Source organism: Antechinus flavipes, chromosome 5, assembly GCF_016432865.1.
Source record: "Antechinus flavipes isolate AdamAnt ecotype Samford, QLD, Australia chromosome 5, AdamAnt_v2, whole genome shotgun sequence".
Classification (NCBI taxonomy): domain Eukaryota; kingdom Metazoa; phylum Chordata; class Mammalia; order Dasyuromorphia; family Dasyuridae; genus Antechinus; species Antechinus flavipes.
The window spans coordinates 225,142,217-225,158,926 of NC_067402.1; the positions used below are offsets into that span (position 1 = coordinate 225,142,217).

Consider the following 16,710-nt stretch of genomic DNA (forward strand, 5'->3'; position numbering starts at 1 on the left):
TGTGTTCCTCTAAATGAATTTTATTATAATTTTGTCTTGTTTATAAAGTGACTTTGGTAGTTTGATTATTATGGCATTGCAAGGCCATAATAATCAAACTACCAAAGTTACTTTATATTGAATTTGAAAACTTGGTAACCTCAGTGCTGACCTTTTACTACTAATGTGACTATAGTCAACTTACCTGTTGGGTACTTAATGTTTCATTTGTAAAAGAAAATGGTTGGATTACATGGTTTCTCAGCTCCCATGAAACTCTGAATCTATGATCCAAAATCTATAAATTAATTCAGGAAGTATCATGATTTTTATTATATTGAGACAGCTAGATAGCATTAGACTCTTCACAAAGACTTGAATTCAAATTCTTTCTCTGACACCTTCTAGCTATATGACCCTATGTGACTCTCTCAGCTTCAATTTCCTCATCTGTAAATGGGGATAATAATAGCGCCTACCTCACAATATTATCTTGAGTATTATATGAGATAATATATGTAAAGCACTTTGCAAACTTTAAAACATTATAAAAAGGTTATTACCATTATTGTTAGTATTATTATTGGTGAAATTTAGCCATGAACAATGGATATTCCTCCAATTATGTCTTGCTTTATTTCTTCAAAGATTGTTTTCTCTAAGTTCTGAGTATGTCTATGTTATGTTAATTCCAACATATTTCAGGCAACTTTTTTGTTATTTCTAATGGAATTTCTCTAGCTCTATCTACTTTTCCAGAGTAATATCCTGAAAGACAGCAATATTCTGAAGTTAATTTATTAAAATTAATAGCAACACATAACATAAATCCTTCTAGTTTCCTTAAATGTTCCTAAAATAGTTTGGTTTAATTTGTTACTCACCAAACTTTTCATAATTTTTATCCACTTTTTTGCTTTTTTAAAAGATACTTTTATAATCCTGCCCCATACCATTATATTTTTACAGACTTTATATTCAATTATATGAATATTTGAATATTCATTGATTCATTGATTGAATATATTCAATCATTTATTATCTTTTTTCAGTTCTCAGTCTTCTCCTTCTCTCTGCAGTCTTTGACATTGTTGATCATTTTTTCCTCCTTGATATTCTTTTCTTTCTAGGTTTTCAAGATACTAATATTTTCTGGTTCTTCTACCTTTCAGACTACTTTTTCACTATCTTCTATGCTGGATGTTTATGCAGGTCGTGCCCACTAATTCTAGATGTCCACAGAGGAAGTCCTGGGTCTTCTTCTCTTTTCCATCTACTCTTTTTTACTTTACTTTTTTACTTTACAGATTCAATTGTCACCTCTGTGCTGATACTTCTCAGATCTGTTTATCTAGTCTTAATCTCTGCCAACCTCCATTTTTGCTTCTCTAAATACTTATTAGATATTTAAACTTGCTGTCCCATAAACATTTTATATTCAACAAAACTCAAGTCATTATCTTTCCCCAAAAATTCCTCCTTCTTTCCAATTTCCCTGGTACTATCAAGGGCACCATCCTCCTCCTAGTCTCCCAAGCTCACAATTTAGGTTAATTTTTCATGCTCATACCTGCTTGCAATTTGTTGACAAGGCCTATCAATGTCATTTTGTAATTAGTATTTGTAATTAATATCTTTCAAATATATCCTCTTTTCTCCTCCAATATCACCATTACCCTAGTGCAAGCCTTCCTCTTCTCACACCTGAATCACTGTAATAGTCTGATTTATTGATATATCTACCTTAAGTCTCTTCCCATTCCAATCCATCTTTCACTCACCCACTTAAAATATAGGTCCAACTATATCACACTCCTCAACTATGTCACATACACACACGCACCCCCATTTCTGAATAACCTCTAGTGACTCATCATCTCCAGGATCAAATTTACAATCCTGTCATTCAAGGCCATTCATGACCTAACCCTCTGCTTATTTGTACAGTCTTTTTAGAGTTTATTTATGTACTCTTTGATTCACTTACACTGTTCTTTTTGATGTTCCTAAAACAAATCAATCTCCCAAACTTAGGCATCTTTACTAGCTATCCCTCATACCTGGAATGTTTTTTCCTCATTCCACCTCCTGAATTCCCTGACTTCCTTCAATTTCCAACTAAAATCTCATCTTCTATAGGGAGCCTTTTGCGATCCCTCCCAATTCTAGTGTCTTCCTTCTGTTGATTCTTTCTTTTTTTTTTTAAAGTTTTTTAACGTTTAAAACTAAATACAAAATGAGAAAAAACAAAATAGAAAAAGACAGAAAATGAAAAATTTTTTTAAAAAACAGTGTCATGTACAACAGAACATCAGGAAGGATTCAAAATGTGTAACAATAAATTTCCATTTAAAGAAAGAATATATAATAATAGAAAAGATTATATATTCATGACTGTCCATATTTTCTTTACTTTCTTGTACTTTGTTCTTTTGTTCTCTGCTGTGCACTAATTATTTCTTATATTTCCTGTGTATGGCTTGTTTCTATAAAATTGTTGTATGTTTGTCTTCTCCATTAGAACTTCTCGAGGAAAGGGATAGTCTTTTACCTTTCATTATATCCCTAGAAAGTTAGATGTTACAAAATGGATAAAGTGAAGACCCTGAAGTTAGGTAGACCTGAGTTCAAACCCAACCTCAGTGACTTACTAGTGTGACCTTGGGCTCGTCACTTAATCCTATTTGCTTTAGTTTCCTCATTTGTAAAATGAGCTGGAGAAGGAAATGGCAAACCACTCTAGTATCTTTACTAAGAAAATTACTATGGAGTCATAAAGAGTTAGACAGGACTGAAAAATGACTGAACAACAGCTTACAAGTTCAGCCATTACCAAAGTATCTGGAACACAAGTGCTTTTTAATGTTTATTGACTCACTAATTTGCAGGAATCAGATGCTCTCTTGCTAAGGCAGATTCTGGGCTCTCCTAGCCCCTTCTTTTCAGTAATTAGTTTAGTTCCTTAGGAAATAGTAATTGTCTGTGCTGATGTCTATTTATTTATTATTTATTTATTTTTATTTTTTGCATCGATAGTTTATTTAAACATTTCAGTTTGGAACTGTTTTAATTGCACACCATATAATTCTATTTTTGTTCTTCTAATTTGGCGTTGATTTTGATCCTCATTCTAACAAGCCAATTGTCTGATGATTCATAGCTCCCACACTGGTAACCAGTTATTTCTTGTCTGAAATCATAGACAATTCCATTTTTTGCAACACTATTTAGAGCTTCCCATTTTCAATGTCTTTCAGTTTTTTTTTCCTGAATAAAAAAGATTAATGATATACAGGGTGTCTGAAAAATCTAAGTCAAAGGCTCTGGGGATACCCTCTAGAGAAACGAAATTCCTGACTTGTGTATAAAGCTATGACCTATTTTATTCATTCTTCCTGAGTATTCTCAAAAATACTTCTGTCTTCCTCTATGCCCATCTTTGTATTGAACTCTTTGAATATTAAAGTGTGTGTCAATTTATTTTGGAAGATCTCATTCATTTCTTCACAGCATTTCCCTTGCTTTTCATCTCCTGCAACAAATGTCACATAAGCTATAATTATCTTCACAGAAATCCTTTTATAAACGCTTGTTATAAGCAATACAATACAAAATGACAAAGCATTCCATGAAATGATATTTCATGTTGCATTTGGATGCACAATAAAACCCAACTCTGCCAACTCCTTTGTTTGCCTCTCTTAGAAAATAGAACCTCTGAGACACCTTTCTATTTGGCTGTGATTTCCTTTTGTCTTCTGGTTTCATTAATAGCAAGAATGTCCATATTAAAATAATACAGTTTCTCCAGTATATCATTCCTTCTTTGGTAGTGACCAAAGTGACTGGGCAAAGGAGTCACATTTAGAGTCTTCACAGTTCACACAATATTTATATATGATTTAACAACAACACATTTCTTAGCACCTCTCCCCACTTGCCATCCACTTGTCTGCCACCATCACTGCAAAAGCAAAAGAAGGGCAAGATAGAATTTTGTGTTTTTTTTCTCTATTTTAAAAGTTACCAAGATCAAAGAATTCTTTACCAAGGGCCCTTGAAAGGAGCCCATACCTGAAGCTTTTCCAGAATCTGTAGCCTGTATTCTAATAGCATAGTCTTTGAAAACCCAAGCATGATTCACTTACCCCAATCTCATAGTTAGAAGGGAAATTTGAAACCAGGTCTTCTGAATTTTTTGGTACTATGCCACAATGATTCTCTAGAATCTTGTTTGTTTCCCTAGTAGGAGATACAATCTCTATTAGATCTGGGTCAGATGCCCCATGTCATCCCCTGACTCCTAGAACCACCACTACCTCAGGCCAGGACCACCTTCCTCGACCATTCTCACAGTTTCCCTGCAGGCTTATATGCTTGTGGTATGGCCCCATTATAAACCATGTTTCATACAGCTGCCTAAATTTTTTATCTTATGCATGGATTTAGTCTTGCCTCTCCATTAGTTAAAGATTTTCAGTGGTTCTCTATTGCTTATGGAGTAAAAGTCAAATTTCTTTGCCTTAAATTTATGGCCCATCCCAATCTGACAGCATCCTCCTTTTCCTTCCAGTTACTATTACTTTTCCAACCTTGTCTCATATTAATTTTTTCTATGCCCACAGCTAACTTGGCATAATTCTCCTTCACTCCAAACACATCTTTTACTCTCCCATCTCTATACCTTTGCTCACATTATTCTCCATATCTTAAAGACTCTTCCTCCCTTTCAATCAGGAATTTCTGCCCATTCTTTAAAACCTAACTTAAAAGCTACCTTCCCTAGGAATGCTTTGATTCCCTAGCCAGTAAAGACTCTTCATTTGGACTTCAAATAGCATTCTGTTCCACCCCACTCTCATATAGTAGTACTAATAATGATAGTTAGAATTTATAGCATTTTAAAGTTTGCAAATATTATTACATTTGATCCTCACAGCAATTCTGAGAGGTCAGTGCTATTATCTTTATTTCATAGATGGGGAAACTGAGGCAGACTTGACCAGTAAAAGTCCAAGGTAATATTTGAACTCAAATCTTCCTAGCTCCAACTTCAGGATATTATCCACTGAACCACCTAGCTATGCCAAGTATCTGGAAGCAGACAACCCAAGTTGCAGTTTTAACTTTTCCACTGGGTAACCTTGAGGGAATCAGTTCCTCTCTCTTGATACCACAGTTTCCTCAGATGTTAAATAAAGAGATCTAACTAAAGAGCCTCAAAAGCCTTGTCCAATGTTACAGAATTCTATTGTTCTAGGACTTCAATATTCTAGAACTGTGAAATTCGACTGCTGTGTAGAACTGTGTTACATAACACTAGAAGAAATGTGCTTCAATTTCAAGCAAAGGGATTTCTGTGACATCTAAAAAATGGTGGATAAATATGAAAACTCAAATTCGACCTAGGAGGAACATAACTTAAAGACCCAGACAGATGGACTGAATCACTCAGTGGTTGGTGAAGTGGGCTTATTAAAACACAGAATCTTAGAGCTGGACAGATCCCAGAAGGATAAAAAGACTTGCCTAACCTCTTGTGAATCAATGATAAAGTCAGCAACCCAGGTCTCCTATGTTTCTTTAAAACTAGGTCTGTGATCTTATGATTCTCACTTCAGTGTGGCCATAGCCCCAGAGATTCTTAATTCTATTGTAGGTTGAGGGTTAAGAAAAGGAGAGGCTAAGTCCTGAGTCCCAGAACCCTCTGTACCTGAACCTGAGGATGGTCCTGTTAATGGTGTTTGGGATTTCAAGAAACATAGTCAAGCTAACTTCTAAAAAGTATACAAACAAGCTGGACACTCTCATACAAGAAGGGTATAAGAAGACATAGACATATCCAGGTCATTGTCATTCTCTGGGCTCCCATCTTTGTCTGATCTATCCATAAAGGTCAGATCTATACATAACAAATAACCCAATGTCCATCTAGGTAACTTTCCTGTTTCAGGGACTGTGCAGTTTTGCACTACAGGGACTAACAGGAATCCTTGATTTCTTGGACCTCCAATGGATTCACAAATGAATAATTTGGGTCCATGGGGAAGATTATACCCAGCAGAATGGAGTGGGAGAGAGTCTCCTGTTGACCCCTGTTATATAAACAAAGGTAACTGGGGACTCATGAATGTAACAAACTTGAGCTGGTCCAATATAGCAGAACACAGGTGTGGGTAGAATTCCTTTGAGGTTAGGGGCTATCTTCGTGGATATTCATTAGTTACTATTTTTATGTGTGTGTCCATCCTTCACCTATGGGAAGGAGGCAGATCTAATCAGCCTATATTATTTAGGGAGAATATCCTATCTTTGAGATCATATCACCTAGAGACAGATAATTAGAACTGAGCTGACTACCAACTGGAGAATTTCCCAACTCCCTCCAGTCTTGAAATACTTGTTAACCCTGTAAGGAATTCTATGAATCCCCTAAATCACATTTGTGAATCAGTATCATTGTTACATTTAAGACTCTTAGCCATCAGACTTGATTCACTACATTGAGTTTATTGGAGAGGCAGAATGAAACAAAGACAAACATACAAGAAATTGAATTATTGGCTTTCTGGGAACTTTGGGATATAGACAGGGGAAGGAAATTAGATGGGATGTGAATACCATAGAGTCAACTGAAAACAAAAATACAGCAGTGTTTCTCATCTTCCCCTTCCAGAGGCAGCAGCCACAATGACAGCATAGGCAGGGTGACTGTTGGCACAACCAAGGATCATTACCTAAAGCTACTGAGAAACCCTTTGCTCCCAGATGGGGTTTCTCCTCCATCCTCTGTAGACCTTAATTTTGCTATTGTAACAGACCCGCCAGAGCCAAATAATCCAGCAGAAGATAGACAGACAGTTGGAGAAGAAGTACAGTGAGATAACTACTAAGAAATAACTGCCTGGTATATAAGCAACAGATTCAGAAAAGGGAGCCATCCACCCATCAGAGAACTAGATCCGATTGGGTATTAAGATCAGGCCATCCAATAGCTACTAAGGTCTGGTTTGATATCAGGTAGTAGAAGAAAAAGAAGATGGAAGTCCTTGGGAAATTTCATTTAGAGGCATAAAATGTGCAAGTTCTCATGCTCTGTTGAAACTGTGGCTGGGCCCATGGAGAGAGGATGGGATTGAAGAATACATTGCTGTCCAAGAGCAGTGAAGGATGTGGTGAGGTTGCAGTGACATTTCTGGGGGTGAAGTTCAGTTCTGTTTCCTCCTGACTTCCTAACACCTCTTGACTCCACAACAGCTGGTACCACAAGAGCGGATGCTACAGCCGGTGCCGACACCACTGCCACCCCCACAAGGGGCACAGGCATTGGGTGCACTGACCACCACGCTGCCACCAGAGGGGCCACTACTGCCGCTGCTGACAACACGGGCACCGGAGGTGCTGGTGCAGAGATCGCCACAGACGACGCCACCGCGGGAGCTGCTGACACCTAGGATGGGGATAGGCAAGAGAAAGACAGGGTCAAGTCTGTGCTGCAACTTGGTCTGCTTTCAGAACATCCAGAAAGCAACAACCACCAAGAGAGACGCTCCAGCAACCCCAATATGAGCAAAAGGGGAAAGCTGAAATTACTTACAGACATTCACAGCACCAACACCCTCACACAACCTGTGTTGGGGAAGAAAAGGAAGAGAGGTCAGTTTAATGTCAATAAAGCTCCTCAGTTCACTCAATTAAAGTGGAATAAAATTCAAAGTCATTCACTATGCACTGAATTTGGAATCAGAAGACTTGTGTTTAAATTTTAGAACTTCTCCTTATAAATGTTGGAGTCCTAACTCCTACATTAGACAGGGAGCTGGCTAAGGCAGAAGCCAAATCTCTACCAACATTCCTTCCCAATATTCATAGAAAGAAGATGCCCAATATGGACTGGCTGACCAAAAGACCCAAGAGACATGGATTATAACTTGGTTTATATTTCTCTGTCTCATCTCCTACTGATTGACCCAGCCAGAAACATTAGAATCATTCCCTTCCTTTCAATGAGTCAGTATTTTCACCATCACCAAAAAAGTGATCGTTTCTTTTTGTAAAGATCTATCCAGAAGGGGATACAACCTTTGAGTATCTCAACAGAAAGTTCTTCTTAGTATTTAGCTGCAACCCTTGCTCTATTGATTCCGGTTTTGGGAACTCAACAGAGTACAGAAAGCTTCCCATCAAAGTCCTCAAGTACAAAACACAAGAAAATTAATAGAAAGCTATGGCTGGATTTGCCAGAAAAGTCAGAGTCCAATCAATGTGATTAAAGTCTTTTCAAAGTACCTATGGAGCCAGAGAACTAGAGATAAATGGTAAAGTGCCAGTGATGGAATAGACATTAAATGTCAAAGCTGGGAAGTTAAATATGAGAGAGGGATGAGGTGGTGCCATTGGTGGGAGTGGAATGAGAATGGAATAAATGTCAGAGTTGAGAAGCTAAGAGCCTGGGGTGTGCTAACTATCAGGGATGGGTAGGACTAAGTATCATAATAAGGGATTGGTAGAGTTCTAGGAATAAGAGGGGTAAGTGCCACCAATGGATGTGGGGAAGAGATTTGGGAGGATATAAAGATTGCTGATACCAGGTGCAAAGGAGGTCAAGGAAGCTACAGGTAAGCCCTGAGCTGAGGATCCACACCTACAGTCAGTGAGTCCAACTGAGAACCCCCACTCAAATGCTTCTAAGGGGTGGGAAGAATACGCATAGGACTAAGTTCAAATTACCTGTCCAGTGCAGGATGGGGGAAGTTTGTAAAGGAGAGTCGAGTGACTGTTTCCTCTGCCCTAGTTCAGAATGGTTAGGGACAGAGCAATCTGGGAGACCTGGCTGGATTGGGAAAAAGGAAAGACTGCCCAAGGCACCCACCTTTGCTCTTCGCCCTCCAACAGGCGTTTGTAGGTAGCAATTTCGATGTCCAGACCCAGCTTGGAGTTCATGACTTCCTGGTACTCCTTCAGCAGACAAGCCATGTCCTGCTTAGCCTTCTGCAGAGCTTCTTCCAGACCGGCCAGCTTGCAGCGGGCATCATTGAGGGCAGCCTCACCCTGCTGCTCAGACTGTGTCACAGCAGCCTCCAGCTTGGAATTCTGGAAAGGGCAACAGGAACCCATGAGGAGAAGTCAGGTTAGCAAAGTGTTTGGGGAATCATATTTCCTGAGACAAACTCAACTCTTTCCCTGCCTTTATGCATAATTCTTCCCTCACCCATCCCTCTGCATGTCTGCCTTTGTGTTTGTCTCTGTCTGTCTCTGTCTCTGTCTTTCTCTGTCTTTCACTCTCTCTTTCACACACACACACACACACACACACACACACACACGCATAAAATGGGGCTTCTCTAAGGGAAAAGGTTCTATAGAACCCCTTTATCTTTTATCTTTTCTGGTTCTTTGGGAGTTCCTCATGGAAATATATGTATATTGAATCTCTCCTACTATGGTTTAATCTAATTCTTTTCTATCCAAATATGATCTCTGTCCATACCTGGCATTTGGCATTCTCCACCTCAGCAGTCAATCTCTGGATCATACGGTTCAGCTCATTGATCTCCTCCTTGGTTCTGCGTAGAGTCTCCCCATGGCGGATCACTGTGGCCTTCATCTCTTCACACTATAAAGGGAAAAAGAGAAAGAAGGGAATCATGTACTAGAGAAAGACAAAAATCATCAACTTATCTCAACAATTGCCGCAATCATCTGTTCCTCCCTTAAGCCACAATGGGAAAGGAGCCTCCATAAAGGCCTGGAAAATGAGTATCTCCAGAAAAAAAGCAAGTCCTTCCCAAAGCTATCCACCCACCAACCTTCCCACTGCAGTTCAAGTGGGAGAAAAAGGTGAGGACTCCATGCTCACTCACCTTGCTGCGGTACCAAGACTCAGCCTCAGCCCGGCTGCGGCTGGCAATGTCATCATACTGAGACTTGATCTCGGCAATGACACAGTCCATGTTGAGGTCTCGGCTGTTGTCCATCTTCACAACAACGGAAGTGTCTGAGATGTGGGACTGCAGGACTCGGATCTCCTACAAAGTCAGGGGAAGGAGAAAAGAAAGAGATGATCAAAAATTTGTGGAGAATGGAATTCTATCTCTGTACAACTCCTCAGGATTCCATCTTCCTTTCAGACATGCCCACTGTGGTCCATCCTCTCCAAATCTCCTACTTCAGATACACAGTCCCAGGAAAGATAAACAGAAAGGCAGCAAGAGTCATCCAGGCTGTTTCCATTTCAATTGATCCTACTTGCTGATTTCTAGTCAGATCTACAGATTCCTTGCTTTTTCCTGACATATCTAGCAGACCTGCTATCTGATTTTCTAGTTTGATCCATCGTCTTCAGCTCTAGTTCATTCCTTTCTTCCAGATCCACATGGGCATGTAAATACTTTTATCTCTAAATCTTCTATAGTAGGGCAGGGGGGGGAAATGTAGAATAGTGTAAAATTTAGATCTGGAAAGAAGTTTTAGAGATCTAGTCCATTGCTCTCATTTTATAGACTTAATTTCCTTTCTATCTTTCATTTGACAAATCATTTGGACTTAGTCCTACAAGCATGTTCTTGCAAACTTCTTACCAGTTTCTATAGGAGATCAGAAGTCTCTAACTAAGGGTTTTGACTCTAGCCTCCTGAACCAGCAATGGGACTGAATTCGTGAGTACAGTTGGCTTTTGAACCTCAGCTCCCCTACTCCAAGGCCTCCTATCTTGGAGAGAATATGTTTCTTTTATGTATACAGAAGAGTTCGAATCAGGAGACAAGCTGTTGCTCTAGTCTGGCATGAATAAGCTCCATGGATCCTGAACTTCCTTCCCTGCCCCTGGGCTTTCCCTTTCTCCATGGTCTGTATGTTTCCCAGGTGCTCCTTCTTGGTTTCTCACCTCCTCATACAAGGCCCTCAGGAAGTTGATCTCCTCAATCAGAGCCTCAACATTGGCCTCCAGGTCAGATTTGCGGAGGTAGGCACAATCCACATCCTATTGGGAAATGGAGAAGGAACATTGAATATATAGAAATGAAAGCTTACAAATTTATAATGAAGAAACTTGAGAGTCAAGTAGATAGCAAGATACAAAAGTGGAACATAAATCTGGGTTTCTTTCTTGGCAAATGTATTTCATTCCTTTTCAAAATGTGCTCTTCCCCATCTGTAAGATTTCCCAGAGGCCATTTTCCAATCTGGGGGAAACTCTTCCTCCTTTTCTTTCCAATCAAGAATTCACCTGACTCTTAAGTTCCAATGTATTTAAGTTATGTCCTATTACTCCTAGTCATAGCTTTGCTTATGGATTCAATTTTAGTTTCCACCTTCAAGAAACAAAAAAGAAACTCGGAACAGGAAAAGCTCCAGATGTATTGATGCTTCTTTGCTACAAGATTTGGCAGTACTTCCACCACTCTCCATCAGGTAAATCATAAAATCTGAAGCTAGAAAGCTCCCTCAGAGGTCAATTCATACCTGTCCCTTCCCTAGAGTTGGATACTACTCCCTGATCAAACATCACTTCCCAGCTTCTGATTGTGTTTCTCAGCATCCTGGTTTTCTTAAAAATTCATCAGGTTTGCTTTTGAAAGATCATCTTACCTTCCTTTTGAAGATCACAAATATCTATACTCTGAAGAAAGCTTTGTGGGCACATATTTCAAGGCACTTTTCTTTCTCTCTTTCAAATCAAACCCCATGCCCAATGTCACTCACCTTCTTCAAAGCAACAAATTCATTCTCAGCTGTGGCTCTCAGGGAAACCTCCTCCTCATACCTGAAAAAGAATAAAGGAGAGGGAACCCAAATCAGTGAGAGGCAGATTGCAGTCCCTCTGAGAAAAGGGGAAACTAACTAGGAAAAATCCCATATATTAGACTCAGGATCGAAAATTGGAGATCTAACTCTTGGTTCTCCATATCAATGATGGGTCCACTAGCAATGCAGATCATTTAAAAACCAGGTTCTGTTGAACCTGAGACACATTGGCCATAATGTGGGAATCCACAGCACTTCAGAAAGCCTCTCTATATATCTCTCTTTGGAGGAGTCATGTACTTTCATGAAAGGAAGATAAACAGCATCAAATCATCAGCCTATGTTGAGCTGCCTTCTTTCTGTGAACTGACTAAATGATTCATACCTTTCCTGGGCTATACAGATAGATAATAAAACAGTAACAGAAGATTTTTCTTTTTAAGGTCTATAAGAGTTTTTGGAGTTTGAGAGTGTACAGTGGGGATTGAGAGTTGACTATAATGTCAAGAGAAGTAGTAATAGTTTCAATAGAAATTAACAGCAAATCTAGGATGGAAAAATAATAAATATCCAGAAGGCCCTTATTTCTTTCCAAACACCAAAACTGAGAGGGTTCTAACCCCCTTCCTTCCCCCTTTACCAGTGCATTCATGTCCCTGAATCTTCCTCCTATTAAAAGTTTCCCTATCTCTATGCTCCAGTCTCTAACTCCTCTTACTACTGGGAGGTTCTATAGTGGAAGCCTATTTTCTTTCTTTTGCCAAATTCTCACTTCTTCTTGTAGCCCTCCAGCACTTCTTGCACGTGGTTGAGCTCAGAAGCCAGGCGGCCACTGTCAGCCTCCACACACTCCAGTTCCCGCTTCAGAGTCTCAATGTATCCCTGGAACAGGGGCTCCAGGTTGCTCTCACAGCATTTCCGGTTCTGGTAGAATTGCCACTTGGTCTCCAGAAGCTTGTTCTGCTGCTCTAGGAATCGCACCTATTATCCAAGGAGGAAGGTGAATGGTCAGGCTAGTTCCTAGTTATTCTTATATCCCATGAAAAGTGCTCCAGGAAGGAGTAAGACCAGACAGGAACTCAACAGGAAAAGAAAAGAAGGAAGACAGGGGACATGAGGGAAGGCAGAAGAGGACAGTTGAAAAAATAATAAAATAAACTAAAAATAATTTTTAAAAAACAATAAAAGGCTGATTCTCTGAACATGTGTCCTGTCCAGATCAGAAGACAACCAATTATCAAAAAAGAAAAAAAATCCCTGCATATTTTCACCAAGAGCTAAAGTTCTAGATTTTGTAATTCCAAGGATGGCTAGGGAAGAAATCATAATTTTCTAATCCAGAAGCTATCTAATGAGTTATTGAAGATCTGGATTTTTTTCAACACAGAAACGACTTAAAAATAAAAAAGGTGAATATAAAATCTAGAGCCAGGGGACACCTTCGAGATCACCTTGTCCAACCTATTTTGTAGATGAGAAATCTGGAGTCCCAAATAGAAATATCTGGTTCTCTGAACCTTAATGAGAAAATTGCTTTAATCCAAAGACCCAGCTTTCTCATTCTAAAGGCAAACTCCTATTCTCAGATAGGACTCTCCAGTTCCCCTCTGCTCACCTCACAAAGGATAAGCCATTGGGGAGAAGGTTTGAGGAAGATGGGGTTTCTAGGATACCAGTGCTGATTGGGATATTGTGGGTCAATACAGAAGGAGTAGCTAGCTGGCAGTCTTCATTCCCCTTTTGTCCAGGCTAAGGAAGAACCATCCTACACTGAAATCAAAGAGACTTCTCCCTCTGTTTGTCTGCTTCCTCTCCCCAGAAGGCATTCCCGCAGAGGAAAGCTCACTTCTCCATCACTCACCTTGTCAATGAAGGCAGCAAATTTGCTGTTCAGGCACTTAATCTGTTCCTTCTCCTCGTGCTTCACACACTGAGCATTGGGGTCGATTTCCAAGTTGAGGGGGGTCAGGAGACTCTCGTTGACAGACACAGTGGTGATGCAGGGGGGGCTGGGTCCGCACACTCCGCCAGAGCGGTAGCCAAAGCTACGGCCGCAGGAGCCAGCCCTGTAGCCTCCACAGAAGCTGCGGCTGCCAAAGCCGGACAGTCCCCTGTAGCAGGACACTCCTCGGTAGGGAGCAGCAGTGACACAGCAGCGGCCAGGTCGGGGCCCACAGGCTGAGGCACAGCTGAAAGCTCTCACAGAGCCTCCACAATAAGATCCACAAGTCATGATGCTGCTTCTGGGAAAGGTTGTCTGAAGAGGAGAGGAATTGTTAACAAGATGACAAGTCTCTGGTCCCAAGGTCCTTTTATACCTCTGGGAGCCAGGCTTGGTCCCTGCCACTGGGTCAAGAGCAATTAACAGCCTTAATGGGCTTGGGACATTTTGCTGCTTCAGCTCCTCCCTTAATTTGCTTAATTGGGGGCCAGATGCAGCATAGATGTTTATGAACCTTCACCCCAAAATGCCCGCTTTTCATCTTCAAAGGGCCCAACTCACACCATCCCCTCCCATTATGCAGGTGTGGAAACTGAGAGATTGCAGTGACTCAGGCCAGGGGACTGAGGCAGGGCCAATGAATGTGATTGAGGTTTCATCTTCCCTCCCTCCCTTCTCCTCCCTTCCTGGATCCAGAACTTCAAGCTCTCAACACAGGGGTCCCTTTTTCTAGAAATGTTTTCTGTATTAAATTGGGAATGAGGGAGAATCAAGAACTAGACATTATTTGGGGGAATAGGAGAGGATGTTCGACCTTTTATCATGGTTCTCTGTGACTGCTCCTTTAGCAACATATAGGTGTCACATACACACATGTATATGCCAGCATACTTCCTTACACACTCCCTCCCACACATCACATGCAACATACACACAAAGCAAATTTATGAATTGCCTATGTATACTTATGAATATATTCATGACCACATGCATCCATTCAATCACAGAATTTAAAGCTGGAGCGGACCTGGAAATCCTCTACCCCTTCATTTTTTCAGATGAGAAAACAGAAATCCAAAGAAGTAACTTGAGTTGTCCAATGTCACTGAGAAATTAAAACACAGAACTGAGAACAGAGCCAAAGTCTTCTGTTAAAAATCTAGTTTTCTTTCTGCTACACCAAATAACTTCTTGCTCCTCAAAGTTTTATGATGAACCATCCCCCCAAAATTGTAAATTCAGACCCTATTCAAGAGTCCTAGCATTCAGACCCTATTCTGAATTTCTCCAGAGACAAGAGAGTTCTGTCTTTGGCATCTTCTTGAGAACTTAGAGACAAATATTTTTCTTCTCCTCCAGGGATCAATGAACTGTCCAAACTACCTCAGAATTGTAAACTGCTATACTATAGGCAGAAGGGGGGATTCCAAAGTGTCCAGGATAGAGGATCCTGTGGATACAACCAAACCAAAAAAAGCTATTCTTTGATCTGATGCTACACACACACACACACACACACACACACACACACACACACACACAACTACCCTCTTTCAGTGATGAGGCTACTTTGTTTCACAGTCCCTCTTAAAGTTGTTGATACCTTTCTCCGAATCTTGATACCAGAGAAGTGATGCCATCACATGCAAGTGAATTGGATTTAAGTGAGGGAGAGCTAAGCAAAGTCACCAGCCTCACTTTCTCCTCCAGAACTATCTGAATCCAGTGGCAAGATATAGATCAAGATGACTGGAGATGGCTGTGAATAGAGTGGGAGAACTTGGTCTTTTTAACCTGAAGTTTCTCCCAAGACTGTGTGGATTCTAAGATCATGGATTTAAAGAAAGAAGGTACCTCAAAAGTCATCAGATTGTCCCTCCTTTGCCTTAGAGTACAGTGAAAAGAACTTTGGTCTTTCTCACCTATAGTTAGTTGGAAAACAGTTCTTATGAGCTGACTGTTAAATGTTCAGTTTGAATATTTACACCTTAAAAATTAGTATAAACTTAAAATAAGAATTTGATTTATTGTTTTGTTGATTGTCCAGCCTTAAGAAAATGATGGAGAAAATGTTACTCATGCCAATTTAAACTTTTGGAGAATTGGTTGTTAAATATTTGCCAAGACTCCTGGACTAGATGATCTTTAAACCTCTCTCCAACTCAAAATCCTACAATCTATGGCCTCTCTCTACCTTTTCTCAGATCTTTCCTGATGCCTTTAGTTTTCTATCAACAATTAAAATGAATGTTATTCCTATATACAAAGTGTCCCCCAAACACTCTATATAGTTAAATCTTTCTCTAGATATTCTAATTCCTTCTCCAGAAAATCTTCCCTAGAGAAATTTATTCCTAAGTGATAATCAATCTATAAGCATTTGCTAAACTGCCAGGAACTCTGGGTTAAAGATGCAAAAAGAATTTAGTTCTTGCCCTTGAGAAGTTAAATTCTACTAGGAAAATATAATATGTTCAAAGATAAGCAAATGCTGAATATAGATAGATGGAGAGAGATGGAGAGGGGAGAAGGAAGGAAGGAAAGAAGGAAGGAAGGAAGGGAGGAAGGAAGGAAGGAAGGAAGTAAAGAAGGAAGAAAGGAAAAAAGGAAGGAAGGAAGGAAGAAAAATGGGAGACAGACAGAGACAGAGACAGAGATGGAGATAAAGATAGAATAAACAAGGTAGTGGCAGTAACAACTGGGGGAGTCAGGAAAGGACTCTTGAAACACCTAACACTTGGGTTGAAACTCAAAGGGAAGTAGAAATTCCAATAGAGAGATCATTTCAAGTTTGGAAACAGCCATACCCAGTCACAGATTGTTGTGTATTAAAAATAATCAGGAGTCTCTTTTGGCTTAACTATTAGATATATGAAATACGATTAATGTGAAAGGCTTTAGATGACAAGAGTTTGTATTTTGCTGTGGTAGCAATAAGGAGCCAATGAAGCTTCTTGAGCAGTGAAGCTATACCTATATCTATACTACAGGAAAATTACTTTGGTATCTATGTGGAGGAGAGCTGAGAAGGAACAAAGAATGGA

At 39.9% G+C, this 16,710-nt stretch overlaps 1 protein-coding gene across 2 annotated transcripts; it reads right to left on the bottom strand.

The window, feature by feature from the left end:
• Positions 1 to 6,469: 6,469 nt before the first annotated feature.
• LOC127563996 (keratin, type II cuticular Hb6) lies at positions 6,470 to 13,957 on the bottom strand. 2 transcript variants are annotated; one of them, XM_052000209.1, is made up of 10 exons: positions 13,586 to 13,957; positions 12,497 to 12,705; positions 11,679 to 11,743; positions 11,468 to 11,469; positions 10,865 to 10,960; positions 9,843 to 10,007; positions 9,470 to 9,595; positions 8,852 to 9,072; positions 7,577 to 7,608; positions 6,470 to 7,429 (listed from the first exon to the last, which is right to left on the bottom strand). In XM_052000209.1, exons 1-10 carry the CDS (start codon positions 13,955 to 13,957, stop codon positions 7,212 to 7,214), a joined length of 1,506 nt encoding a protein of 501 aa, XP_051856169.1. In that variant the 3' UTR covers positions 6,470 to 7,211. The 2 variants fall into 2 exon arrangements, with proteins under 2 accessions (XP_051856169.1, XP_051856168.1); XM_052000208.1 differs by lacking the exon at positions 11,468 to 11,469 and having other exon boundaries at positions 11,683 to 11,743.
• Positions 13,958 to 16,710: the final 2,753 nt, after the last annotated feature.